The 27,913-nt window shown below is 49.8% G+C and overlaps 1 protein-coding gene across 3 annotated transcripts; it reads right to left on the bottom strand.

The window, feature by feature from the left end:
* Positions 1-3: 3 nt before the first annotated feature.
* On the bottom strand, positions 4-21,456 carry KDF1 (keratinocyte differentiation factor 1). Of its 3 annotated transcripts, none has more exons than XM_069756741.1 (4): positions 21,094-21,456; positions 10,742-11,671; positions 8,496-8,573; positions 4-842 (listed from the first exon to the last, which is right to left on the bottom strand). In XM_069756741.1, the coding sequence occupies exons 2-4, from the start codon at positions 11,652-11,654 to the stop codon at positions 760-762; spliced, it is 1,074 nt and encodes a 357-aa protein (XP_069612842.1). In that variant the 5' UTR covers positions 11,655-11,671; positions 21,094-21,456; the 3' UTR covers positions 4-759. The 3 variants fall into 3 exon arrangements, with proteins under 3 accessions (XP_069612842.1, XP_069612840.1, XP_069612841.1); XM_069756739.1 differs by lacking the exon at positions 21,094-21,456 and adding an exon at positions 20,957-21,054; XM_069756740.1 differs by lacking the exon at positions 21,094-21,456 and adding an exon at positions 20,903-21,040.
* Between the last annotated feature and the right edge of the window lie 6,457 nt (positions 21,457-27,913).

Below are 27,913 nucleotides of genomic sequence, written 5' to 3'. Positions count from 1 at the left end.
GAGTACATGACAATGAGGTTTTTATTGTAATTCATAGCTACATTTACATATTGACACAAATTACCATACAAACCCTAAACTTCCCCTCAACCTTTTGTAGAGTACTATGCAGCCGGATTTCTCAATTCCAGTCCCCAAAGCAACTCATCGGATCAGGTATTTGGGAAATGTCATAAATGCTGCTGTTAGAGGAAAAAGCAGCCATGTTTTTTTTTCTTTTTAAAGCAATGTTTTTCATCAAGGACTAAAATTGAGAACAGAAGCTACAGTAATTACTAAATTACGCCACACTATGAATCCAACCCTTGGCAACTGTGATAGTAAGGGATAAGCTAACTTAACAGTGTTAGAAGGTTGTGAATAACTAACTTGGGGATTTTAAAAAGTCAAATAGTTGAACTAACATTTTCCTGACCGACATGTAGATTAATACATGCAAGTCTAACCTGACGTCTTATGAACAGCATCTTCTAATTACACATATTATACAATTATATACATATGTAGATAACTGACAGCTCGACACTATGCTGCTTTCATGTAACATTTCAGAAATGGAAAGCAAAACATTAAATGAATAGTTACACCATTTACATTACATAGCACAGACTTGACCAAAGCCATTGTTGGAAAGAACCTAAATAGTTCCTATAGGATTTCAACTTGAGAAAATAGCTTGGATGACATATCGATACAACTTGGTCTAGCCACAAAAAGGTCTTGACGCTTCCAGGTGATGATCTAGGATTTGTTCTTCTGTCAACAGTAAACCTTCAGTAGAGGGGTACCTGAAGAGTCTGTTTCTGTGTCTGGAAGGGAATCATCTTTCTGGAAGGTAGTTCCTGAAAAAGAATTGTATTACAAAGTCAAAAAATCTACAGCAGAGAAAGCTTTAGCTTAAGAACATACAAGTCGTAGATGTGTATACACTCAGAAGGTGAAAAACTAGCAGATCTGCTTTAGCATGATATATGCCTAGGTCATCAATACCAACTAAAGCGCAGCTAGTAGTTTCAATATATTGGTGGGGGGAGTGCTTATTACCTAACCATAATGACAGCTTAAGATATATTTTTTTTATGCAAGTATTGGGTTACTTGCATGGCATCTCATAATACAAATATTCTGACTCGCCTTACTGAAATTTGCATACATAATCCTAGGTACACAATGCCCAGGTAGTATTACTACCTCCACTATAATATGTTCAGGCCTGTACAGTATGTGACAAGTGCTCCATCATCCAAATACCCATATGGCCCAGGCCCTACTAAAGATTCCAGAGATGCTTGGCCCAGATAAACCAGTAAGCATGGAATTCTACACACCCAAGATTTATCTCCTGTAACGATATATTCAAGTGTTGTGCAAAAGGAAATGGATTGCTAGTGAGAACTAAGCTAGCCCAGATATTAACGGATCACCCTCTGCCCACCAACATGTGCCGCCTGTAGGGGTAATGTCTACAGAACTACAGAGTGATCAAATGCAAGCATTAAAAAACAGTTAAGGGAATGTGTCATCAGAAAATTACATATTTAAATCAGTATTTGTGTTACATTTTTTTCACAATCATTATTAAATATTGTAAATATTACAGTTAGTACTGTGGATATGGGCTACTTTAGTCTTATAGATTTGAATTTCTTGAAATGGGAAGTATAAGCGCAATAGACCAGACTACAGCTGTGTAACCTGTCATTGTAATCCTGCCTCTGATAAGGAGTCAGCCATAAATTGTTCTTGGCAGAATTCTGCTTTGATGAATGTCCTTCTAAGGCTACGTTCACATTTGCGTTGTGCGGTGCTGCGTCGGCGACACAACGCAAACCAAAACGCATTGTTTTGTGACGCATGCGTCCTTTTTTGGCATGATTTTGGACGCAAAAAAAAAAATGCAACTTGCTGCGTCCTCTGCGCCCTGACGCGTGCGCCAAAAAAGACGCTTGCGTCACAAAACGCAATGCAACGCATGTCCATGCGCCCCCATGTTAAGTATAGGGGCGCATGACGCATGCGTCGCCGCGGCTGCGCCCGACGCAGCCCGGAAGAACGCAAATGTGAACATAGCCTAAGAAACGCTTTGAAATGTTGTAAACTTTGAGTCCCACCAGTTTGAAACAGGTCCGCCAAAGTGGTTGGAGCTACACCCACTCATCAATCAAGTTCAGCTAAAGTACTGGTGGTTTTTATGCCAGAAATTCTGCTCTAGTCTGCAGACGGCACAGAAGAAGCACTAAATTCATTAAGCATTGTGTGGCTGTTAAGGACCTTTGGCACATTATACTCCAGCGAGCAATTCATTAAGACTGGCGTGCACATCACCAATCTTAAAGGGGTTGTCTGGCCTTAGTGTACAAGGACTTATGAATTCTCACAGCCCACATGCGCTGAGGATCCTCGAGTGCGGAGAGTGGGTGGTTGTGTGACCGTAAATATGCAATTTGCATACTGCCACATTCTGACAAGACGTGTGCAGCTTTGCTCAGTACACTTGCATACACTAGGTCATGTACCAACTAGACACGTGGGCTTTTTCATTGCATCTGTGCCCACTGCTCCTGGCCCAAAAGAATCCTCATAGTCCATTTGTACCAATATAATCCTATTCTGTTCTCCATTGCGTTTTCTTTTTCCTGCTCCAATTGGATCGCAATCTGACAGGGAGGAAAAAAAGAAAAGAAAAAATAGCAACATGCTGCAATTTCATGCTGAATTTGGATCACATGCACCCCTATAAGGCTATGTATGGGTGCATCTGAAACATTGCACTGCTCTCGGATATCACCTGAGTGCAGTACAAAATTAATTTCTCCATCTCCGCAGCTTTTATTCGATTCTCGCATCAAGAGGATCGGACTGCTGAGCTGGAGCTGTCATTAGCATCTCGCATGTGATACACTAGTGGGACCCCACCGTAAAGGTGCAATGCAAGGGACTAGTGTCTATACATGAGGCATCTCTTAAGCTTTCCTCACCAACAACGGCTGTTGTACAAGTATTACATTTCAGCAAGCCTGTTCAATACTTTTTCCCGGTGTCATTTCTCATTACTACACAACTTAATTTAAGGACATCTATGGTTTGATTTCTTTGTGTGGACTGGATGGGGTTAACATCATCTGATGAGAATTTCATGTCAGTAACACCTTTAGGAATATATTTACTTCCAAAATTGTTCAACACTTCCACCCATTGTATACTGGATTTGTGTGTGTATAATATATATATATATATCTATCTTTCTTAATTCATACCTATCAATTTCTGCAGATGTAACATGAGTTTTTCAATTACACAGCAGAAAATGGTGGTGTGAGCTTTTACAGCTGCTTTCAATATGTACTATTTGGAATAGTAGTGGAACTTTCTACAATATATCATAACTGCCACGTTTAAACATAAACTAATTGTCCAGCGCAACTAGGCTCCTACAATGCATCTCTAGCTGCAATACTAGACAAGCCAGTGGTGTTGCCAGTGCTGGAAAAGCATGGCACTTTATGTACTCTAATTGAGAAGACAACTTGTAAGGCTACGTTCACATTTGCGTTGTGCGCCGCTGCGTCGGCGACGCAACGCACAACGCAAATAAAAATGCATGCAAAAATGCGTTTTGCGACGCAAAAAAAAAAAAAAAAGCTACTTGTTGCGTTTTCTTTTCCCGACGCTTGCGGCAAAAAAAAACGCATGCGTCGCACAACGCAGCACAACGCATGTCCATGCGTCCCCCATGTTAAATATAGGGGCACATGACGCATGCGTCGCCGCTGCATTTCCCGACGCTGCGTCGGGAAACGCTAATGTGAACGTAGCCTAACTGGTCTTTTTCATTTACCTCCTCTACCCTTTTTTTTTTTGGGGGGGGGTGGGGGGAGGTGAATAACTGAATGGTGGTCTGAAATCAGACATTACCTTTGTCATTTAATTACATTTCTCTAACCATTTTAGCTTGCCCCCCCCAAAATATATTACATTAAGGCTGCTAATGCTATAGTCTGGCTACCGATTATATACGACCCAAGCCTATCTCCAGTTTTACAAGAAGTAGAATATAGTGCAGGACACAACTTGAATGACTATTAGCATTATCGGACAATTCAAATCACAGACCACCCAGGTGTGTGATGCTGGCTACAGTAAATTAAGCAGCATCCTGCTGCTAGCACGGAATCTTCAGTGCGACAGTGAGCGTCATAGGACTTTACAGCGCTCGCACTGAAAATGGCAGCTACAAGTGACAAGCTGGCCACTGCTTAGTTGACTGTAGCATGCAGCTCACTTCAGGTACTGCAGGTTATCAGCTAAAAATCGATAATACAGACATTTAATATTGGGAAACTGGAGGGACGCTTTAACATTTCACACAACAGAACTCCTTACTGAATGTAAAAAAAAATAAACCATTATATGACAGTCACCCAGTGCCTCAGAAAACCGTGCCACCCAACCACCATGTGACAGATGTGTTCGCACAACACTTTAGATCACCTTTTAGATCATCAAAATGAACGTACACGGGGCACATGTCTGGTTAGCTCTCATGGAGGATAGGGAAAAAAAAAAAAAAAAACAGTTCACAATTTCATTTTAACTAATACATGCACACAGAATTACAGATAGTTGCAAAGCGGATTATTCTGGAAAAGATAACAGCAGTCACTGCCAACTACACGGTGGTCATTTCCAGGGAATCCGATGCGTCACGGGGTCAGGCAGCACAACTCCTTTATAAAGTAAGTGTGCTCGTTTTATGTGAGATATTTTAGATATTTGGTTGTGTCTTAGAAATTACAAGCATTATGTTGATGCTTTAAAGGAAAGATCTATATCACAAAATCCTGATACTGTATAGTGTAACCTCATACATAAATCATAAACACAACATCCCAATCCATTTAAAGGGATAAAGAGGCATAAACATGAACAAAAATTAAGACTTCAAATATTTTATTTCACAATTTAATTACAAAATGATTTACCCAAAAATTTTTAAACAAAAGGGGAATTTCAATAAAAATTAGCAAATGGGCAAATGCATCATTGGCTATGGACTTTAGCAGCATTCACAAATCTCTAGGAGATATACTCCTAAAATTGGTATATAAAAATGGTCAGTTAAATTGCTGAAAACACAGGCTCAAAAAAGTGCATTAAGAATAAAGTGAACCTATCAGATGATGGTATATATAATATTAAAGGGAATCTGTCATCACTTTTTTGGGCTACCAGGTAAAAATATTCAATTTAGTGTCACCTATGCATTATACCAGTACTTTTGCTACCCCTCGACTCCCCACCTATCTATCTAATCGTCTAAGGGGTGCTTCCGTTTGTCTGTCTGTAACAGAAATCCCGCGTCGCCGATTGGTCGCGGCCAGCAGGCACACAGGCTTAGTCCGGCCGCGAATTGGCCCCTCCCTACACTCCTCAAGTCAGTGCCCCCTCCCAACTCCCCTCCAGTCAGTGCCAGTGTGTCGCCCGATCCCGGACCAACTTTTACTGTTGATGGTGCCTATGCAATAGTAAAAAGATATAATGTTAAAAATAATTGAAAAAAAATAAAACAATTGTGCCATTTTCACCTTCCAACGTCCACCGATGCGCGCGATGCTGCCGCCAGCTTCCATTCCCAGGGATGCATTGCAAAATTACCCAGATAACTTAGCGGTCTCGTGAGACCACTAAGTCATTTGGGTAATTTCGCCATGCATCACTGGGAACAGAAGCTGGCGGCAGCATCGGGACAGCTTCGGTGGACGCCGGAGGGCGAGTATATAACTATTTTTTATTTTGATTGTTTTTTTGTTTTTTTTACAGGGATATGGTGCCCACACTGCTATATACTGCGTGGGCTGTGTTATCCAGTACAGACCAAAAGTTTGGACACACCTCATTTAAAGATTTTTCTGTATTTGCATGACTATGAAAATTGTACATTCACACTGAAGGCATCAAAACTATGAATTAACACATGTGGAATGAGAAGGTGTGTCCAAACTTTTGGGCTGCCCTATACACTGCGTGGCTGGCTGTGTTATATACTATGTGGCTGTGCTATATACTATGTGGCTGTGCTAAACGTGACGTACAAACATACATACATATTCTAGAATACCCGATGCGTTAGAATCGGGCCACCATCTAGTGATCTATAAATACCGTTTATATTCCTCCTGTGGTGTATGTAAATCTGCACGGTCCAATGGACGGGGCTTATTGTCCATCTCCTAACCCAAATCCCCCCCCCCCCCCACGCGTGCTTTAAGTATTTTCTGAGAATATCACAGATCGCGTATAGTTACCGCACATGCGCAGTATGCTTTGCCCTACTGTGGGCATAGCATAAAATCAGTAATGAGCATGTGCCGGCATACTCCATTACGTTCTATGGCTTGGAAGTAATGCAATGCAATGGTGTGTTCTGTCACGCCGGAAACCTGTCAAGTGCCCTGCACATTACACCGGAAGAATCGGAAAGTGAATCTCGGAGGACTTTCCGATTCTCCTGGTGTAATATGCTTTTGACAGGTTTTCGGCGTGAGGGAACACACAATTGCATTGCATTACTTCCAGGCCATAGAAAGCCATGGCGTATGCTGGCGCATGCGCAATACTGATTTTATGCTTTGCCCACAGTAGGGCAAAGCAAACTGCGCATGCGCGAGAGGCCATTTGAATGCGCACGCGCGTTAACTCTACGCGAGCTGTGATATTCACAGAAAGTAATACATACAGCAAGCCGAGCAGATTTACATACACACAGGAGTAGTATAAACGGTATTTATGGATCAAAGGTGGGGAGTCAAGGGGTATAAGAAGTACTGGTATAATGCATAGGCGACACTAAATTGAATGATATTTTTACATATCACAAAAAAGTGGTGACAGATTCCATTTAAAGGTCAAGTGACTAGAGCAGTTTTAAGCACACTAGGAAATCCTAAAAAGAAAAAATGAACATGACCTATATAAAAGTGCCAAGTGCTAATGATCCATATTATATGGATTGTAAACTACTGGAATAAATGAGAGCCATGTGGCCAGTAAAGCAGTGTACAAACTGCAAAGTAAACGTGAGACAAACATTTACTTACGGTACATTGATGAAAATGCAGGGGCATGCTCCCTAATGAAAGAAGCCTGGTAGGTGAAACGGCGCTGTCGGGGTTGCAGCAAGGGCATGTCAAAAACTGCATTTTCATCATTTTCATCAATTTTTTCACATTTATGCCTCTAGCCCTTTAAATGGCTTGGTATGTTGGGTTTATGATTTAAAGGAAACATGACTAAAATATATCGTCTGATTGAAGAATAAGGAACCTTTCAAATTATCTGGGTTGTCCGGTCCAAATTGATAAGTCTGTAGTCACTGTGGGGCTGCAGAAATATGAATACCCCCAGTGCACGCACAGAGGATTTGCCGGCCTCTGAGACAGGACCAGGGGGTATGCATGCGCTATACATATTCCCGGCCAAAGCCTGTTCAATGGATGCAGCCTTGCTCTATACACTGGTATGGAGCGAGGAATTGCCTTCTAGTTGGCCACGCTTACTGGACAGCCGCGTTTGTATTCAGGGCGGGGCCTCGCTCCATACAAGTGTATAGAATGAGGCTGCGCTCACTAGTCGAGCTCTGGAGTATGTATAACTCAAACATCTTTCAGTGCTCGCTCAGAAACCAGCGAATCCTCTCATTGCACAGTGCGTGCGCTGGGAGGATTTATAAGTCTGCAATCAGAGTGATTACAGACTTATCGATTTGGACATCTATTATTACGACAAAATTAAAAAAAAGTCTATACTCGCCTCCCGTGGCTCCCATGCGATTATGACACGAGCTTGGCGCACAATCAGCGCTGGTGTCACTGTCTCCGCCTTCGTACAGTTAAGCGATTGCCGGGAAGTGAGCGGCAACCGCAGCCTTGACTTCCTGCTAACTACTTAACCGCACAAAGATGGGACAGTGACACCAGTGCTGATTGTGTACCAAGCTCACTTGTCATAACAACCGCATGGGAGAGAGTGCCGACACCGCTGGAAAGTCGCCGGATCGGGAGGCAAGTATGGACTTTTTCCATATTATTGGGGCCAAACATTTACATCAAGAAGAGGCTGTCCTAGTAGTGATAGTTCATCATGCCTTGAGTAACAATCATATGCACGGCGCATCTACAAACTGCCGTATGTGGGCCACTATGGGTATCTGGACCAGATCTCTACAGCCTCACGGGCATATGTCAGGCTGTTGAGTTCAGGTCAGGAAAATACTGTATATAACCAACAAACTATTTAAGTTCTAAATTAATCTAGTCAATTCTCACATACTCTTCAATGGTGGCACATGTACACACTGGACATTGGGAACCCTTGCTTCACCACTAATCTCATCTCAAAGCCTTCAGTTTTGGGGGTTTGGTTTCCCCATCTTGAAACATTATCAACTACAACAAAGTACGTGGTTATACTATACAAAATATACAGCATTCATATACCTGGTGCACTGTACCGCCTCATGTTTCTTGCTATGAGATCTGCACTGGTCTCTTGTGAAATCTTTACATCCAGAAATTCTAAAAGATGAAACAATTGTGGAACAAAGATCAAGTATAGTGTTAAGAAAATGAAAACATGCATTAACTGCAAAGGCGGCCAATGTTTACCCATAATGCTCCAATACCTCGTAGGATGCAATGACCAGCTGGTTATTACATGCAGAAATCCTACACTACTAACCAAATTGGAGTGATTAAACATATCCTTCTCTTCCCACACTGCAGGACTGGATCCTGTGTAGTACTTTAGTATTGTTCAAGTGCCCGATTCATTAATCCCTATGCTGTGTATGCCGTACAAATGCACAAGACCCATGACTGCTGATCAACAATGGCCAAACAGAAAGTTTCATTACTTCAACTGGATATGTGGCACATATTTAACCCCTCAGTGACCACCAATACGTCTTTTTACTGACCTGAGATATGAGAGAATAGCATCCTCATTCAGGTGACAATCTTTTAGCTTTCAGCTGTAACACTACAGCTGACAACTTTCTGCATCAGCCACCATCAGTGTTGGCACCGTCCATATCTGTTTAACCCCTTCAATGCTGCTGTCAATAGGGACTACAGCATCTAAATGGTTAAGAGAGTGGGGGCCGCCTCTTTATCCCCATTGGCACTCAGAGCATGGTTGTGTCGTCCTGATGTTTGCCATGGCAATTCACAGACTCTGCCGGCTATAGTGACCTGTTCAGAAGTTTGCGACATTTAGGTGGTAAAAAATACACTTTTTCATTCCTGTCATGCCACTTTACATTAATTCCTGAAAAGCACCTGAAGGGTTAATGAAGTACCCAAAACCAATTTTCAATACATTAAGGGGTGCTGTTTTTAAAATGGTATCACATTTGGGGGGTTCCAATATATAGGACCCCAAAGTCACTTCAAAACAGAACAAATCCCTAAAAATAAGTTTTGTAAATTTGCTTGAAAAAAAAAAATGAAAAAATTACTGCTCCATGTTTAAATCTTCTAAAATGCTAACAAAATAAGATAACAGTTTACAAATGGTGCTAATGTAAAGCAGACATGTGGGAAATGTCACTTTGAATTTACCCGAAAACAAGGGAGGCTAACCCACATATTTCAGAAATGTCGCCAACTGCCAATGTTGCGTTGTAATTAACATATAAAAAAAAAATACCATCGCTCACACTAGATGGCTGCAAAATAGTCTTAAGGCATGCTACATTTTTTTTTTTTCTTTAAATCAGTGTGCCCGGTCCCTAAATTGTATAGGATTTTCTTCCCTGACCATGCAGTTGAGGAAGATAACGCAGCTAGTGAAGTACACCGAGCATAATTCACATCCACAGTACAACCATGCCAGATTTCCAATGTGATTAGGCTGGACAGCTGGCTAGTGACATGGCCATTTACTTCTGCCTGCAGATTAGTGGTTGGGGAAGTGAGAATCCTACCTCTCTAGGACTAGCTGATAAATGCATTACCCTTCTGAAGAAACCCATCATATTGATATGTATATATGACTGCTTTTTCTGGCGGGTCTGCACCGAAACCCACCTGATAAAGTTAACAGAATTGTTAATTGTGTTACTTGTTTCAGGTATTCAAAGACGCCAAGAGGTTAAATCGTAATCTGACCATTCTGGCGTTTTCTTCTCTGAAACCGCTCTTTACTTTACAAGTTAATGGGAAGACTCAAAAGACACCCTGGACATATGGAGCGTTATTGTGTGAAAATTCATTTTCAGTTCCTTCACTGTTGAGTTTTAAAAAGAAAAAAAAAAAGCTGCCATAGAAAACTGTTAAAAAAAATGCTTTAGGACAAAAAATAAATCTACAGAATTTCCTGCATATTCCTCAATGGGCTCACCCATCAGAATAGGACGCTGTGCGTACACCCTCAAGGTGACCTTACAGCGCACATTAGAGACATGCCCAAGATGGCATATGGAGGCAGTACATTTAAGCCTCTGGCACACCATTTGGGGGAAGTATTTTTCCTATAAATGATAAGGGCGCTATGCTATAAAGTATTTTCAAAGCATGTTTCTTTTCTAAAAAAAAAAAAAAAAAATAGGAACATTTTTATCTTTGTGGGGTCAGTTTCTATTTTAGCAGAATATACGCAGATGAAAGAATAAATGGAATGAGACAAATGTTTCCATTCATTTCACACTAAAGACACATCCCACCCATTTCCCAATTATCCGCACCATCCTGGCTGGTCAGTCCAGACTCCTGCATGCTTTCATTGCCACTGTCTGGGGTTTTGACACCATTCTGGCCGTTGTGCTGTTGCCCATTGCCTCCTTTTTCACCACCGCGTCCACGTTTTCGTGCCTTACGGGTGCTAATGCGTATAATACCCCGCACTAGCCGACACTCGGCATCTTGCTCTTCCAGTTGGTAGTCCTGTGTCAGGCTGCTGATTAATTCTGTAATTTTGCTGCTCTTTTCCAGGAAAACTGTCTCAGAGGTGCATCTTGCCAGTTCATCAATCTGATGGAGGCTGAACAATTCTGTTAGCTTGTGCCAGATAAGTTCATCAATCTCCGCACTGGACATAGAACCACTCAACCTAGGCAACTCTGGATCGGAGTCCCGCAATGAGGAGTAGTAGTCCTTGGTAGAACTGCGGGACACAAGTGGTTGCAGTGGAGCGGGGGGCTCTTTAATGGGTTCTATATCAGTGGCACCAGTCGGCCTATTATACACAGGCACACCCATTAATTTAAGATCTGGGTAACTAAAACTATTGCCAAGGGCGGTTTTCTTGTCTCTAACAGTAACACGAGGACGGGGGCTACTAGCAGGATGCCCATTCACAGGGGCACCAGATGAGTTCTCTACAGGGCAAGAAAGATATATATCAGGGTCTTTCTCTGGGCAACAACTGCAAGACACCACATAGCACAGTACAGCTTTGGAAGTTGCCCATGCCCGGTAAAGAGTAGGACAGCATGGTGGCTCCTCTGGTGGGGTCTCAGCGGACCCCGATATAAGAGTTATGTCTTCTGGAGGACTTCTACGCCGGGAATTTGGATGACCTGATGTCTCATGTATAGGAGGATGAGCTGGGTGGGATACCCGACCAGGAGGAACAGTCACAGGATGGGGTCGGGGCATTGCTTCATGAATAAGTCCTAAGGAAAAACAAAATACAATCAGTTGCACATTCTCAAGCTTTCAATCTTACATTTTCATATGGCAGACAAAAGATAATTCCCCATGTGCCCGGTTTAGGAGAGAGTAATTTAGATTTGTTGGCACAATGGACGGCACACAGATCAATGGAAGCCCATGAATAAGGAAAAAAAAACAACATGGACTAGTCTTGTATGAGTGAAGAGTGTCCGTTTCAATTGTACTGAGTGGTACAGACTGGCGCAGAGAGGCAACTGGCATTGGTGAAAACTTGTCTTAGGGGCTACCAACAAGGCTTTGTATGTAAATGGAGTAAGGCTGGATCTGCAGCAGCTGTGTTTCTATGCCTCTACATGTGATCACAACCTTACCAGGTTAGCATGACCTTATTTATTTACTCGGATAAGACCCTATTTGCGCCATCTTGCTCCTAGTTTCTCCATAAAATGGCTTGTGGCGTCCATTTGAAGTTCCGTGCTCCCCATCGCTGCCTACCGTGCACCTCACATATACCACAAGAGCACCACAAGCTCATCAACCTCAGCTGTCCTACTAAGACATGAAGTATAAAACTGCAGGTTGGTAAAATGAAGGAAAGCTCAAAGGAAAAACTTTTACGGGAAGGGCAATATCTTTACAGGAGTATAAATATTCCAGTACCACATCTGACAAATGCCCTGTGAGCACTGGGCCCATTCCCTGCGTACTGCTCCAGAATGTGCCCAGGCTCTTAGACTCCCTATGGTCTCTGGTGTCCCACACACTGAACAGACTATTGCAGGGACTTCCACGAGTCCCGACCAGCTTGCTCAGGAAAACGTCTCGGTAACTGTGGCCGACTCCGGCATCCACTCTCTATTCTCGAGTGACAAAGCAATAGTACAGTCTCACCTGGCAGTGTCCCGTCCCTCTAGCTCGCCATGCGCTCCTCTCTCCCCATCCCTCTAGCTCACTGTGAGCTCCTCTCCCCCTGTCGCTCAAGCTCGCCATGTGCTCCCCTCTCCCCATCCCTCTTGCTCACCAATTTCTCCCCCGTCCCTCTTGCTCAGGCTGTGGTGCGCTCCTCTCTCCCCGGTCCCTCTCGCTCAGGCTGTGGTGTGCTCCTCTCTCCCCGTCCTTCTTGCTCACTCTCCGCTCCTATTCCCCGTCCCTCTTGCTCACTGTGCGCTCCCCTGTCCCGCTGTGGTGCACTTCTCTCTCCCCCATCCCTCTTGCTCAGGCTGTGGTGCGTTCCTCTCTTCCCCATCTCGCTGTAGTGCGATACTCTCCCTCACGTCCCTATTTCTCAGGCTGTGATGCTCTCCTCTCACCCCCGTCCCTCTCGCTCAGGATGTGGTGCGCTCCTCTCTCCCCCGTCCCTCTCGCTCAGGCTGTGGTGCGCTCCTTTCTCCCCCGTCCCTCTCGCTCAGGCTGTGATGCGCTCCTCTCTCCCCCGTCCCTCTCGCTCAGGCTGTGGTGCGCTCCTCTCTCCCCGTCCCTCTCGCTCAGGCTGTGGTGCGCTCCTCTCTTCCCGTCCCTCTTGCTCAGGCTGTGGTGCGCTCCTCTCTCCCCGTCCCTCTTGCTCAGGCTGTGGTGCGCTCCTCTCTCCCCGTCCCTCTAGCTCAGGCTGTGGTGCGCTCCTCTCTCCCCGTCCCTCTTGCTCAGGCTGTGGTGCGCTCCTCTCTCCCCGTCCCTCTTGCTCAGGCTGTGGTGCGCTCCTCTCTCCCCGTCCCTCTTGCTCAGGCTGTGGTGCGCTCCTCTCTCCCCGTCCCTCTTGCTCAGGCTGTGGCGCGCTCCTCTCCCCGTCCCTCTTGCTCAGGCTGTGGTGCGCTCCTCTCTCCCCCGTCCCTCTCGCTCAGGCTGTGGTGCGCTCCTCTCTCCCCGTCCCTCTTGCTCAGGCTGTGGTGCGCTCCTCTCTCCCCGTCCCTCTTGCTCAGGCTGTGCGCTCCTCTCTCCCCGTCCCTCTTGCTCAGGCTGTGGTGCGCTCCTCTCTCCCTCATCCCTCTTGCTCAGGCTGTGGTGCGCTCCTCTCTCCCCGTCCCTCTTGCTCAGGCTGTGGTGCAATCCTCTCTCCCCATCCCACTGTGAGCTCCGCTCCCCCTGTCCCTCAAGCTCGCCATGTGCTCCCCTCTCCCCCATCCCTCTTGCTCACCAATTGCTCCTCCCCCATCCCTCTTGCTCAGGCTGTGGTGCGCTCCTCTCTCCCCGTCCTTCTTGCTCACTCTCCGCTCCTCTTCCCCGTCCCTCTTGCTCGCTGTGCGCTCCCCTGTCCCGCTGTGGTGCACTCCTCTCTCCCCCATCCCTCTTGCTCAGGCTGTGGTGCGTTCCTCTCTTCCCCATCTCGCTGTGATGCTCTCCTCTCTCCCCCGTCCCTCTTGCTCAGGCTGTGGTGCGCTCCTCTCTCCCCCGTCCCTCTTGCTCAGGCTGTGGTGCGCTCCTCTCTCCCCCGTCCCTCTCGCTCAGGCTGTGGTGTGCTCCTCTATCTCCGTCCTTCTTGCTCACTCTCCGCTCCTCTTCCCCGTCCCTCTTGCTCGCTGTGCGCTCCCCTGTCCCGCTGTGGTGCACTCCTCTCTCCCCCATCCCTCTTGCTCAGGCTGTGGTGCGTTCCTCTCTTCCCCATCTCGCTGTGGTGCGCTACTCTCCCTCACGTCCCTATTGCTCAGGCTGTGAAGCTCTCCTCTCTCCCCGTCCCTCTTGCTCAGGCTGTGGTGCGCTCCTCTCTCCCCGTCCCTCTTGCTCAGGCTGTGCGCTCCTCTCTCCCCTTCCCTCTTGCTCAGGCTGTGGTGCGCTCCTCTCTCCCTCATCCCTCTTGCTCAGGCTGTGGTGCGCTCCTCTCTCCCCGTCCCTCTTGCTCAGGCTGTGGTGCAATCCTCTCTCCCCATCCCACTGTGAGCTCCGCTCCCCCTGTCCCTCAAGCTCGCCATGTGCTCCCCTCTCCCCCATCCCTCTTGCTCACCAATTGCTCCTCCCCCATCCCTCTTGCTCAGGCTGTGGTGCGCTCCTCTCTCTCCGTCCTTCTTGCTCACTCTCCGCTCCTCTTCCCCGTCCCTCTTGCTCGCTGTGCGCTCCCCTGTCCCGCTGTGGTGCACTCCTCTCTCCCCCATCCCTCTTGCTCAGGCTGTGGTGCGTTCCTCTCTTCCCCATCTCGCTGTGGTGCGCTACTCTCCCTCACGTCCCTATTGCTCAGGCTGTGAAGCTCTCCTCTCTCCCCGTCCCTCTTGCTCAGGCTGTGGTGCGCTCCTCTCTCCCCGTCCCTCTTGCTCAGGCTGTGCGCTCCTCTCTCCCCGTCCCTCTTGCTCAGGCTGTGGTGCGCTCCTCTCTCCCTCATCCCTCTTGCTCAGGCTGTGGTGCGCTCCTCTCTCCCCGTCCCTCTTGCTCAGGCTGTGGTGCAATCCTCTCTCTCCCCATCCCACTGTGAGCTCCTCTCCCCCTGTCCCTCAAGCTCGCCATGTGCTCCCCGTCCCTCTTGCTCAGGCTGTGGTGCGCTCCTCTCCCCGTCCCTCTTGCTCAGGCTGTGGTGTGCTCCTCTCCCCGTCCCTCTTGCTCAGGCTGTGGTGCGCTCCTCTCTCCCCCGTCCCTCTCGCTCAGGCTGTGGTGCGCTCCTCTCTCCCCGTCCCTCTTGCTCAGGCTGTGGTGCGCTCCTCTCTCCCCGTCCCTCTTGCTCAGGCTGTGGTGCACTCCTCTCTCCGTCCCTCTTGCTCAGGCTGTGGTGCGCTCCTCTCTCCCCCGTCCCTCTCGCTCAGGCTGTGGTGCGCTCCTCTCTCCTCGTCCCTCTTGCTCAGGCTGTGGTGCGCTCCTCTCCCCGTCCCTCTCGCTCAGGCTGTGGTGCGCTCCTCTCTCCCCCGTCCCTCTCGCTCAGGCTGTGGTGCGCTCCTCTCTCCCCCGTCCCTCTCGCTCAGGCTGTGGTGCGCTCCTCTCTCCCCGTCCCTCTTGCTCAGGCTGTGGTGCGCTCCTCTCTCCTCGTCCCTCTTGCTCAGGCTGTGGTGCGCTCCTCTCTCCCCCGTCCCTCTCGCTCAGGCTGTGGTGCGCTCCTCTCCCCGTCCCTCTTGCTCAGGCTGTGGTGCGCTCCTCTCTCCCCGTCCCTCTTGCTCAGGCTGTGCGCTCCTCTCTCCCCGTCCCTCTTGCTCAGGCTGTGGTGCGCTCCACTCTCCCTCATCCCTCTTGCTCAGGCTGTGGTGCGCTCCTCTCTCCCCGTCCCTCTTGCTCAGGCTGTGGTGCAATCCTCTCTCCCCATCCCACTGTGAGCTCCGCTCCCCCTGTCCCTCAAGCTCGCCATGTGCTCCCCTCTCCCCCATCCCTCTTGCTCACCAATTGCTCCTCCCCCATCCCTCTTGCTCAGGCTGTGGTGCGCTCCTCTCTCCCCGTCCTTCTTGCTCACTCTCCGCTCCTCTTCCCCGTCCCTCTTGCTCGCTGTGCGCTCCACTGTCCCGCTGTGGTGCACTCCTCTCTCCCCCGTCCCTCTTGCTCAGGCTGTGGTGCGCTCCTCTCTCCCCCGTCCCTCTTGCTCAGGCTGTGGTGCGCTCCTCTCTCCCCCGTCCCTCTCGCTCAGGCTGCGGTGTGCTCCTCTCTCCCCGTCCTTCTTGCTCACTCTCCGCTCCTCTTCCCCGTCCCTCTTGCTCGCTGTGCGCTCCCCTGTCCCGCTGTGGTGCACTCCTCTCTCTCCCCCATCCCTCTTGCTCAGGCTGTGGTGCGTTCCTCTCTTCCCCATCTCGCTGTGGTGCGCTACTCTCCCTCACGTCCCTATTGCTCAGGCTGTGATGCTCTCCTCTCTCCCCCGTCCCTCTTGCTCAGGCTGTGGTGCGCTCCTCTCTCCCCGTCCCTCTCGCTCAGGCTGTGGTGCGCTCCTCTCTCCCCCGTCCCTCTTGCTCAGGCTGTGGTGCGCTCCTCTCTCCCCCGTCCCTCTCGCTCAAACTGTGGTGCACTCCTCTCTCCTCCGTCCTTCTTGCTCAGGCTGTGGTGCGCTCCTCTCTCCCCGTCCCTCTTGCTCAGGCTGTGGTGCGCTCCTCTCTCCCCGTCCCTCTCGCTCAGGCTGTGGTGCGCTCCTCTCCCCGTCCCTCTCGCTCAGGCTGTGGTGCGCTCCTCTCTCCCCCGTCCCTCTCGCTCAGGCTGTGGTGCGCTCCTCTCTCCCCCGTCCCTCTCGCTCAGGCTGTGGTGCGCTCCTCTCTCCCCGTCCCTCTTGCTCAGGCTGTGGTGCGCTCCTCTCCCCGTCCCTCTTGCTCAGGCTGTGGTGCGCTCCTCTCTCCCCCGTCCCTCTCGCTCAGGCTGTGGTGCGCTCCTCTCCCCGTCCCTCTTGCTCAGGCTGTGGTGCGCTCCTCTCTCCCCCTTCCCTCTCGCTCAGGCTGTGGTGCGCTCCTCTCTCCCCGTCCCTCTTGTTCAGGCTGTGGTGCACTCCTCTCCCCGTCCCTCTTGCTCAGGCTGTGGTGCGCTCCTCTCTCCCCCGTCCCTTTCGCTGAGGCTGTGGTGCGCTCCTCTCTCCCCCGTCCCTCTCGCTCAGGCTGTGGTGCGCTCCTCTCTCCCCCGTCCCTCTCGCTCAGGCTGTGGTGCGCTCCTCTCTCCCCGTCCCTCTTGCTCAGGCTGTGGTGCGCTCCTCTCTCCCCGTCCCTCTTGCTCAGGCTGTGCGCTCCTCTCTCCCCGTCCCTCTTGCTCAGGCTGTGGTGCGCTCCTCTCTCCCAGTCCCTCTTGCTCAGGCTGTGCGCTCCTCTCTCCCCGTCCCTCTTGCTCAGGCTGTGGTGTGCTCCTCTCTCCCTCATCCCTCTTGCTCAGGCTGTGGTGCGCTCCTCTCTCCCCGTCCCTCTTGCTCAGGCTGTGGTGTGCTCCTCTCTCCCTCATCCCTCTTGCTCAGGCTGTGGTGCAATCCTCTCTCCCCATCCCACTGTGAGCTCCGCTCCCCCTGTCCCTCAAGCTCGCCATGTGCTCCCCTCTCCCCCATCCCTCTTGCTCACCAATTGCTCCTCCCCCATCCCTCTTGCTCAGGCTGTGGTGCGTTCCTCTCTTCCCCATCTCGCTGTGATGCTCTCCTCTCTTCCCCGTCCCTCTTGCTCAGGCTGTGGTGCGCTCCTCTCTCCCCGTCCCTCTCGCTCAGGCTGTGGTGCGCTCCTCTCTCCCCATCCCTCTCGCTCAGGCTGTGGTGCGCTCCTCTCTCCCCCGTCCCTCTCGCTCAGGCTGTGGTGCGCTCCTCTCTCCCCCGTCCCTCTCGCTCAGGCTGTGGTGCGCTCCTCTCTCCCCCGTCCCTCTCGCTCAGGCTGTGGTGCACTCCTCTCTCCTCCGTCCCTCTTGCTCAGGCTGTGGTGCGCTCCACTCTCCCCGTCCCTCTCGCTCAGGCTGTGGTGCGCTCCTCTCTCCCCGTCCCTCTTACTCAGGCTGTGGTGCGCTCCTCTCTCCCTCATCCCTCTTGCTCAGGCTGTGGTGCGCTCCTCTCTCCCCGTCCCTCTTGCTCAGGCTGTGGTGCAATCCTCTCTCCCCATCCCTCTTGCTGGCTTTGCGCTCCCCTCTCCCCCGTCCCTCTTGTTGGCTGTGCGCTCCTCTCTCCCCCGTCCCTCTTGCTCATGCTGTGGTGCGCTCCTCTCTCCCCTGACCCTGTTGCTCAGGCTGGCTGTGCGCTCCTCTCTTCCCTGTCCCTCTTGCTCAGGTTGTGCTGCGCTCCTCTCTCCCCGTCCCTCTTGCTCAGGCTGTGGTGCGCTCCTCTCTCCCCCGTCCCTCTTGCTGGCTGTGCGCTCCTCTCTCCCCCATCCCTCTTGCTCAGGCTGTGGTGCGCTCCTCTCTCCCCGTCCCTCTTCCTGGCTGTGCGCTCCTCTCCCTCCGTCCCTCTTGCTCAGGCTGTGGTGAGCTCCTCTTTCCCCGTCCCTCTTGCTCAGGCTGTGGTGCGCTCCTCTCTCCCCCGTCCCTCTTGCTGGCTGTGCGCTCCTCTCTCCCCCATCCCTCTTGCTCAGGCTGTGGTGCGCTCCTCTCTCCCCGTCCCTCTTCCTGGCTGTGCGCTCCTCTCTCCATCCCTCTTGCTCAGGCTGTGGTGCGCTCCTCTCTCCCCTTCCCTCTTGCTCAGGCTGTGGTGCGCTCCTCTCTCCCCCATCCCTCTTGCTCAGGCTGTGGGCTCCTCTCTCCATCCCTCTTGCTCAGCCTTTGGTGTGCTGCTCTCTCCCCGTCCCTCTCGCTCAGGCTATGGTGTGCTCCTCTCTCCCTCGTCCCTCTTGTTCAGGCTGTGGTGTGCTCCTCTCTCCCCGTCCCTCTCGCTCAGGCTGTGGTGCGCTCCTCTCTCCCCGTCCCTCTTGCTCAGGCTGTGGTGCGCTCCTCTCTCCCCGTCCCTCTTGTTCAGGCTGTGGTGCGCTCCTCTCTCCCTGTCCCTCTTGCTGGCTGTGCTCTCCTCTCTCCCCGTCCCTCTTGCTCAGGCTGTGGTGCGCTCCTCTCTCCCAGTCCCTCTTGCTGGCTGTGCGCTCCTCTCTCCCAGTCCCTCTTGCTGGCTGTGCGCTCCTCTCTCCCCGTCCCTCTTGCTCAGGCTGTGGTGCGCTCCTCTCTCCCCCGTCCCTCTCGCTCAGGCTGTGGTGCGCTCCTCTCTCCCCCGTCCCTCTCGCTCAGGCTGTGGTTCGCTCCTCTCTCCCCCGTCCCTCTCGCTCAGGCTGTGGTGCGCTCCTCTCTCCCCCAGGCTGTGGTGCGCTCCTCTCACCCCGTCCCTCTTGCTCAGGCTGTGGTGCGCTCCTCTCTCCCCGTCCCTGTTGCTCAGGCTGTGGTGCGCTCCTCTCTCCCCGTCCCTCTTGCTCAGGCTATGGTGCGCTCCTCTCTCCCCGTCCCTCTTGCTCAGGCTGTGGTGCGCTCCTCTCTCCCCGTCCTTCTTGCTCAGGCTGTGGTGCGCTCCTCTCTCCATCCCTCTTGCTCAGGCTGTGGTGCGCTGCTCTCTCCCCGTCCCTCTCGCTCAGGCTGTGGTGTGCTCCTCTCTCCCTCGTCTCTCTTGTTCAGGCTGTGGTGTGCTCCTCTCTCCCCGTCCCTCTCGCTCAGGCTGTGGTGCGCTCCTCTCTCCCCCAGGCTGTGGTGCGCTCCTCTCACCCCGTCCCTCTTGCTCAGGCTGTGGTGCGCTGCTCTCTCCCCGTCCCTCTTGCTCAGGCTGTGGTGTGCTCCTCTCTCCCTCGTCTCTCTTGTTCAGGCTGTGGTGTGCTCCTCTCTCCCCGTCCCTCTCGCTCAGGCTGTGGTGCGCTCCTCTCTCCCCGTACCTCTTGCTCAGGCTGTGGTGCGCTCCTCTCTCCCCGTACCTCTTGCTCAGGCTGTATGCTCCTCTCTCCCCCCGTCCCTCTTGCTCAGGCTGTGGTGCGCTCCTCTCTCCCCCGTCCCTCTTGCTCAGGCTGTGGTGCGCTCCTCTCTCCCCGTCCTTCTTGCTCAGGCTGTGGTGCGCTCCTCTCTCCCCCGTCCCTCTCGCTCAGGCTGTGGTGCGCTCCTCTCTCCCCGTCCCTCTCGCTCAGGCTGTGGTGCGCTCCTCTCTCCCCCAGGCTGTGGTGCGCTCCTCTCACCCCGTCCCTCTTGCTCAGGCTGTGGTGCGCTCCTCTCTCCCCGTCCCTGTTGCTCAGGCTGTGGTGTGCTCCTCTCTCCCCGTCCCTCTCGCTCAGGCTGTGGTGCGCTCCTCTCTCCCCGTACCTCTTGCTCAGGCTGTGGTGCGCTCCTCTCTCCCCGTACCTCTTGCTCAGGCTGTACGCTCCTCTCTCCCCCCGTCCCTCTTGCTCAGGCTGTGGTGCGCTCCTCTCTCCCCCGTCCCTCTTGCTCAGGATGTGGTGCGCTCCTCTCTCCCCGTCCTTCTTGCTCAGGCTGTGGTGCGCTCCTCTCTCCCCCGTCCCTCTCGCTCAGGCTGTGGTGCGCTCCTCTCTCCCCCGTCCCTCTCGCTCAGGCTGTGGTGCGCTCCTCTCTCCCCCAGGCTGTGGTGCGCTCCTCTCACCCCGTCCCTCTTGCTCAGGCTGTGGTGCGCTCCTCTCTCCCCGTCCCTGTTGCTCAGGCTGTGGTGCGCTCCTCTCTCCCCGTCCCTCTTGTTCAGGCTGTGGTGCGCTCCTCTCTCCCCGTCCCTCTTGCTCAGGCTGTGGTGCGCTCCTCTCTCCCCGTCCCTCTTGCTCAGGCTGTGGTGCGCTCCTCTCTCCCCGTCCCTCTTGTTCAGGCTGTGGTGTGCTCCTCTCTCCCCGTCCCTCTCGCTCAGGCTGTGGTGCGCTCCTCTCTCCCCGTCCCTCTCGCTCAGGCTGTGGTGCGCTCCTCTCTCCCCCCGTCCCACTGTAACGCGCACTTACCCCGCCTGCGCTGCTCTGTCCCGTCGTCCTCTCCTCACTCCTATTACTACTTACATTGATTAACTTGACAAAGAGTAAGAGGGTCGGTTCCGGAATTTTCCGGGTTCCCCGCAGCCTCAAGCTTCCGTTTCCGGCACCACCGCCCCTACCTGTCGAGTCGACCAGGTGAACCCTTCAGCCACGCCTCTTACCTGCTCGCTTGCATCATGCTTTCTCCGGGCTCGTACGCCACCTACCGGTGACGTACCGGTATCTGCAGCCTGGAAATAGACTGACGTGACTGGTCTGTCGCGCGTATGAATACGACTCACAGCGTGTAGTGCATCACCAGAGACACTGGAAATGCTCACACTCGTCATGCTGCTTTTATTCGTACACAATTATGTAGTCACTAGAATGTAATAAGTCTTGTGAAGAGCTACATGACGCAAGTAACTATCATTGTCTCCGGAAAAATGGCTGCTGGCAACACCTGTATGGGGGAGAGTGGAGTACTTCTTAACCGTGGCAGCACGACCTCTAGTGCCTCGATGCATCATCACTCCCCTCCTTCTATTCGGGCGATGATGTCACATGTTGCTAATAGAGAGCTGCAGAGCGGCAGATGTTCAGAGAAGGAAGATGGGGAATGAGGAGATGCTATGTGCATGGTCATGCAGGAATAGGAAAGAGGCCTCCAGGAGACGCTAACCTGCCAGTAATTATCAACACTACACCAGTGGCTTTGAAGTGAGATCATCACACCAAGTCAGTGATCACTGCAGGATCCAAACATCCGCAGGATCTCAGCATCCCCAGGATCACAGCACCCTCAGGATCCCCAGGATCACAGCACCCTCAGGATCCCCAGGATCACAGCACCCGCAGGATCCCAGCATCCCAGATCTCCCCATAACCAGGATCTCAGCACCCAGGATCCCAGCATCCCCAGGATCTCCGCATAACCAGGATCCCAGCACCCCAGGATCTCAGCATCTCTACATCTTCAGGATCTCAGCTGCTCCAGCGACATTGTGTGAGTAAAGTGATTCTGGGACAATGACTTTGACATCACCAAGGAAGCTGCATCTTCCCTGAACCATCCCTCCCTGAGCTCCTGAGCCTCGCTCACTCTTGCCTTTCACTACTCGTTTGTGTCTTGCAATGCCTTTAGTGCAGGGCAGTGCTTTGTGGAGTCTTCAGCGGGTTTTCAACCATCCAAGGTCTTCCAGGGAACCTCAGACCAAAGAATCCAAGTCTGTGCCTTCTCAAGCCTCTTCCTTCTGGAAGTCATCCAGTGGCCCCAGCGTTTTCCTTAGAAGACTTTCCTCTGCACCCTGTGCGTCCCCCAAGCGCTCAGCATCTGCCCCCCAAGGTATGCGTGATATACCTTTAAAGTCTTCTGCTTCTCCTAAACCTTCATCTTCGAGAAGACAGGACTGCACTCAGGAAAAAAGTATAAGTAAGTCCATTTCAGTCCCTCACACATTCACTTTGAAGCCAAATGCCATTCAGTTACACAAGAACAGTAATCCATCCCTACATGATGTTGCTTCTAGCAGTACTCTTGCATCTTCACAGAGTGACATTTCCTTATCTCAGTCTTCTCCTAACCCTCTCACCTCAGATCCTCCTTCACCAAAAGCATCTTCTGGTGAACCTCTTATAAACCCAGGAGATCTTTTTCCAACACTTTCTGAATTGCAAGCTGTTTTTGACCTAAAACCATTACCTCCAAAATTGCCCTCCCCACATGTAAACATTAAGAGCCAGTCTGTTAATCCAGCATTTGATGATAATCTCTTTAATACTGCAATCAGCCCATCCCTGCCCAAATCATCATTATCTTTAAAATCAAATGGATCTCAAGCCACCCCTCGTAAACGTTCATCATCGTCCTCCTCACATAATTCGGCCCCTGCTCAGTCCCCTTTGAAATCTTCCCCCCCACCCTCATCCCGAAGAGCCTCTACTCAAGGTGAACATCTTCCTGTAACTCCAAGCCCCCCTTGGTCAGAGATAATAGAGGCTCGGCGCCGGTTACTGGCAGTAGAAGGTCGCAGAAGGGCACTATGTGCATTAGAGATGCGGATACAACAGGTACATTGTGTATTCCTACAAGCTGAGCTTCGAGTGGCCAGGCAAAAAGAAGGTTTGGCAAGAATGGTGGAGGCTGCTGGTCGGGCAGAAGTGAAAGCTGCAGTTCATGGGCAGAGAATCCGAAGAGTACTTCGACGCCAGAAACCACGACTTCTAGCTTGTGCTTTATGTGTTCCGTGGCCTAGTAAACAGGAGCGACGTGGTGGACAGCATCCAAGACATCCACGCTGTGCTCTTTTTCAAGGTAGAAGTCAAGTGCTTAGAGCATGTGTTAATGGAGAGGAACTAGGGACAAGGGATTAGGAAAGATATCTCTCTTATAGTTCTCAATATTATCACCTTTGCCTACCGTAGTCTAAGATTACTATAAACACTAGAACAGCCTTTTTGAAACCTTGCTTTCAGGAATAGTTGGACACAAGAATTTTGCTTCTGCACTCCAGGGCTTGTTTTACATCATCTACATTCTTTTACAAAAAAAACCTCTGCATTAGTTGTGTTATTTACTATTGTGCGGTTCCACAAGCCATGAGTGAAGTGGGCACTCTGTATTTCTTAATTAGAAACAGTGCACTTTGGGCATTTGCATGCAAGCTTTTGCAGAATACTTAGTTGATGTCTCACATTTACCATTAACCGAGCTGACTATTGTCATGAAAAAGGCGTTCACTAGGTGAGGTGGATCCTCTAAACCCAATGTCTGGGTGGGCAAGGACGTCAGCACAGCAGACTGGAGACCGTCATCAGAGGTAGTGATGGCCACAGACAAACTTAAAAGTCTTACTAGAAAGTAATACCAAGACACAGGTGTGTGTCTTTGGAGGCTGTATATAGACCTAGGAAGATCAACACATGGGAGCACGGCGGGCTACTTGAAAAGCCCAACGTGGAGCACAAAAAAAAATGATTAGCAGACCAAGGTGTAGAGAGCAGAGCCCAGATCTAGGACAGGTGTGTAACAACTGTCAACTCTTTTTCCTGCTCACAAGGATCTAAGACATGAACATATGAGACGTTTAGTAGGGTTCTAGCACAGGCCATGCACTTTAAATAGATGTTAAATAAAGGGCCTAACAGTGGGATAAGGCCCCCATAAACATTAGATGGTTGATTAGTCCCAAGAAAAATGGCGGTCCATCCAACATTATTCTGTATAGTCATCTTAACATTGGATGGCTGTTTCTGCTGTCGGAACATGTATGTCACATGGATTACGCAAAGCTCAAGCACTGTTCAATGCTCACTGCATGGCTTGGGCATGAAGAATGACACCATCCCTAAAGCTTTGCATTAGGCACATCGCAGTGTATGAGTTTTGCACAAAGTGTTTCCTTAATACATAATAGAAAACAAAGTGATTGCTCTATATATAGAGACCATGTAAGCAGTTTCCCAGTGTGAGGGTCCTGTTTCTTATGCATCTCAGTATCCTGTTCACCTGGGAGAATATGAGGGAAGGGTGTTATATCGGGATTACCTCTTGGCTAACCTTAAAGAGGTTGACATCTGAAAAGTTATAAATCACCCTATGCGTAGGATAGGTGAAAACTTGCTGATCTTTGGGTGTCCGTCCGCTGGGGCCCGCACCGATGGGGCAGCATGTCTGATGCTCGGCCAATGCCCATTCATTCTCTAAGGGGCTTCTAGAAAATGCCAAGCACAGTGCTTGGCAGCTCTATAAGAAATGAATGGAACAGTGGTCGGGCGTGCACGCTGCCGCTCCGTTATAAGGGGTAGGACAGTGCCCTAGACTGCCGATCAGTGCGGGTCCCAGTGGTCAACACTCACCGATCAACAAGTTATCACTTGCCTTAGATTACTTGTTTTACCGCACAACCCCTTTATTTCTTATGACAAGATCAGGCTGTAAGGAAGTGTGCAAGAACTTTAGAAGAAAGGACACTAGGAATTCAAATGTCATTCTCTTTGTGGTATTTACAGGATTCCTTAATAGTCAATACACCATATTTTCTTTTCCATCATGTTTGCATTGTAGGGTTTTTTGTACCTCCCAACAGGAACTATAAAGATGAGAGGGGTTTTTTTTAGTACTGGAAACAATTATGTTAGCAATTTGGCTTACTGGCAGCTACACAGGCAACAGGAAATGTGGAAAGCGGCTGTAATCTGCATTTCAGGGCTATTGATCTCTCTATATATAGTATTTAGTGAGCTTAAGCATCTATATATCATGTTAGAGTCAGCTATTTCTGCTTTCTTCCTTAGCTACTGTAACAGACGAGTGGGGTTATTTAACATTATTTTCACATACAAGAATAATTACATTACTGTTATTAGATACAAATTAATTTCATCCTGTTACAAATGTTCAATATTTTCTATAGCAGCCTCTCTGAATAGATACAGTATATGAGAAACTTGATATATTTATATAGTGAAAACATTACTCTGGCACAATGAATCTGAATGTATAAGGTAATGCCGCCTAAATAATGTGATGCAGAAACCTGGAGCCCAAAAGTCATACCTAGAAGAGGTGTGAGGGAAGATTATTCACCTTGGTAGAAGGGATTATAGAAAGCTGGCTACACGCATTTTGGGATTTTTCCAGCCCTGTATTAAACATGTTCAATAGCAAGGACTGATGAAGGATATTTTTTACGAGTGAGCTGTCTTTGATGTATACACCAATATCACTAGTTTAACCTTTCCATTTGCCTGTCAATAAAAAAAGATGCCTGGCAGAATCAGGTACAGCCATGCGTTTCAGGGTAATCTAATGTACTTTGAATGTTTATCCATTGCATGACGATATTATGTTTAGAATGAGTTATTGATTACCATGTATGTTACATTGTACTCACTTGCTGATGATCACTGGAACTCTGGCATTTAACTGAATGGTTAAAGTTTACAGAATGTTTGCAAAGGAGGCAATTTGTGGGTATGTAACCTTGCTCCTCTCCGATTAGCTAGGCACTTGGAGTGCCTTATAGATAAAGTGCCACCTGCATAGCTCTTTCCTTCATAGCCTGAGGAAGGTTGGATGTAAAGAAAGAGATAATACTCAATGTATCAGTACTTTTGTCAGAATTATTGGCAGTATTTTGCATCAGTATTTGTAAGCTAAAACTAAGGCTTCTTTCACACTTCCGTTTTTACAATCTGCACAGGATCCGTTAAAATGTTGAAATGACGGATCTTCTGCAGATTGTAAAAAATGGGTGCACTGGGCCCGTTTTTCTGACGGACCCGTCAAGGCTATGTGCACCTGTTGTGTATGTTCCGCTGCGAAAACGCATACACAACACAACCCAGGTTTAAAAATCATTTAAAAAAAAAAAAATATTCTTACCTTCCGGCGTCCTGCGCAGCGTTACCAATGCTCGCGATGCTCCCGGCAGCTGGCGTTCCCAGTAATGCCTTGCTTGCAATGACCTCTGATGACGTAGCAGTCTCGCGAGATCGCGACGTCATCGAGTCATTTCGCAATGAATCCATGGGAACGCTAGCTGCTGGGAGCATCGCGAGTATAGGTAACGCTGCAAGGGACGCCGGAAGGTAAGAATATTGCGATTTTGTTTTTTACATTATATCTTGTTACTATTGATGCTGCATAGGCAGCATCAATAGTAAAAAGAGAGAGAGCAAGTGAGAGAGAATTTCCCTGACTGGAAATTCTTCCACGCATGCTCAGTTTCAAAAGAAGGAACCCGTCGCTGGATTCCTGCTTTTCACAGTCAGCGACGGATCCTGCGTCCATGGGCTTCCATTATATATATTATTATAGCCAACGACGGGCAGAGCAGGATCCATCACTGAGCGATTTCCGGCGTGCAGAAAAAACGTTCCTCTGAACGTTTACTCCGCCCGACGGACAGCAGTTTTCCGACGGATCTAGTGCACGACGGATGAAACGGAAGGCCATCTGTCACAATCCGTCACTAATACAAGTCTATGGGAAAAAACAGGATCCAGCAGAAAAATTAGCTGGATCCTGTTTTTTCAAAAATCGACGGGAGCTAAGAGACGGAAGTGTGAAAGAGGCCTAAGAGTGGGTTAAAAAGAACACATAAGACAAACATAAGACATACCAATCTTCCCATGATAAATTTGAAGAATCATTAGGCTATCAAGAGTCCTAGAAAGCACTTAAAGGGACACTGTCACCTGAATTTGGAGGGAACAATCTTCAGCCATGGAGGCGGGGTTTTTGATTCACCCTTTCCTTACCCGCTGGCTGCATGCTGGCTGCAATATTGGATTGAAGTTCATTTTCTGTCCTCCATAGTACATGCCTGCACAAGGCAATCTTAAGGTAAGGAAAGGGTGAATCAAAAACCCCGCCTCCATGGCTGAAGATTGTTCCCTCCAAATTCAGGTGACAGTGTCCCTTTAAATGTTGTTATGGTAATTCTCCCCTCCACAAGTAATGAGTGATCTAATATTATTTGACATGGAGTTTGTTGTCCCGACTGTCCGACAGCAGAAGCTGTGCATGTGTTTGGTGCACTTCTCTGCACACCTGCTGACAGATTTTAGGACTGTTTAAAAAAAATATGTCTACACCTCATAGTGGAAATATTCTCTGCAGATAAACAAGATTGTAATGGCAAATCCATATGTAGCAGGTTAGCTGCAGGAATTTCTATAACTGGAATATCCTTCCCATACACCTGAGTGGCGTTGCATCTGTATCATCTGCAAATGAACATATAGTTACAGAAAGCTTTATTGTAGATGAAGCCCTTACTGGCAGGTCCATCCTTCTGTACAAACCGTTAAATTATTAAAGAGGTTCTCCAAATTGAGAACAGGGCATTGAAACACCCCATCAGAATGGAGCTTGCATGCACATCACAGCATGTGCACCATTTCAGAGACTCCGTTCTTGGGATCAGTAGAGGTCCTACCATTTGGATTCCCCGTGATCTGCAACCTATCACCTTCCCTGTGGAAATGTGATATCTT

The sequence above is a fragment of the Ranitomeya imitator genome, chromosome 3, assembly GCF_032444005.1.
Source record: "Ranitomeya imitator isolate aRanImi1 chromosome 3, aRanImi1.pri, whole genome shotgun sequence".
Taxonomy (NCBI): domain Eukaryota; kingdom Metazoa; phylum Chordata; class Amphibia; order Anura; family Dendrobatidae; genus Ranitomeya; species Ranitomeya imitator.
Note: the sequence above shows the minus strand (reverse complement) of the source record. Positions and strands in the feature narration are given on the sequence as shown.

Excerpts from the sequence above, each read along its gene's own strand:
- KDF1 (XM_069756741.1), bottom strand. The coding sequence starts at position 11,654 with ATGCCCCGACCCCATCCTGTGACTGTTCCTCCTGGTCGGGTATCCCAC. Across the intron at positions 8,574-10,741 it reads TGGACTGACCAGCCAGGATG|AATTTCTGGATGTAAAGATT; the intron begins GTGCGGATAATT and ends TTCATCTTTTAG. Across the intron at positions 843-8,495 it reads GAGGCGGTACAGTGCACCAG|GAACTACCTTCCAGAAAGAT; the intron begins GTATATGAATGC and ends ATTCTTTTTCAG.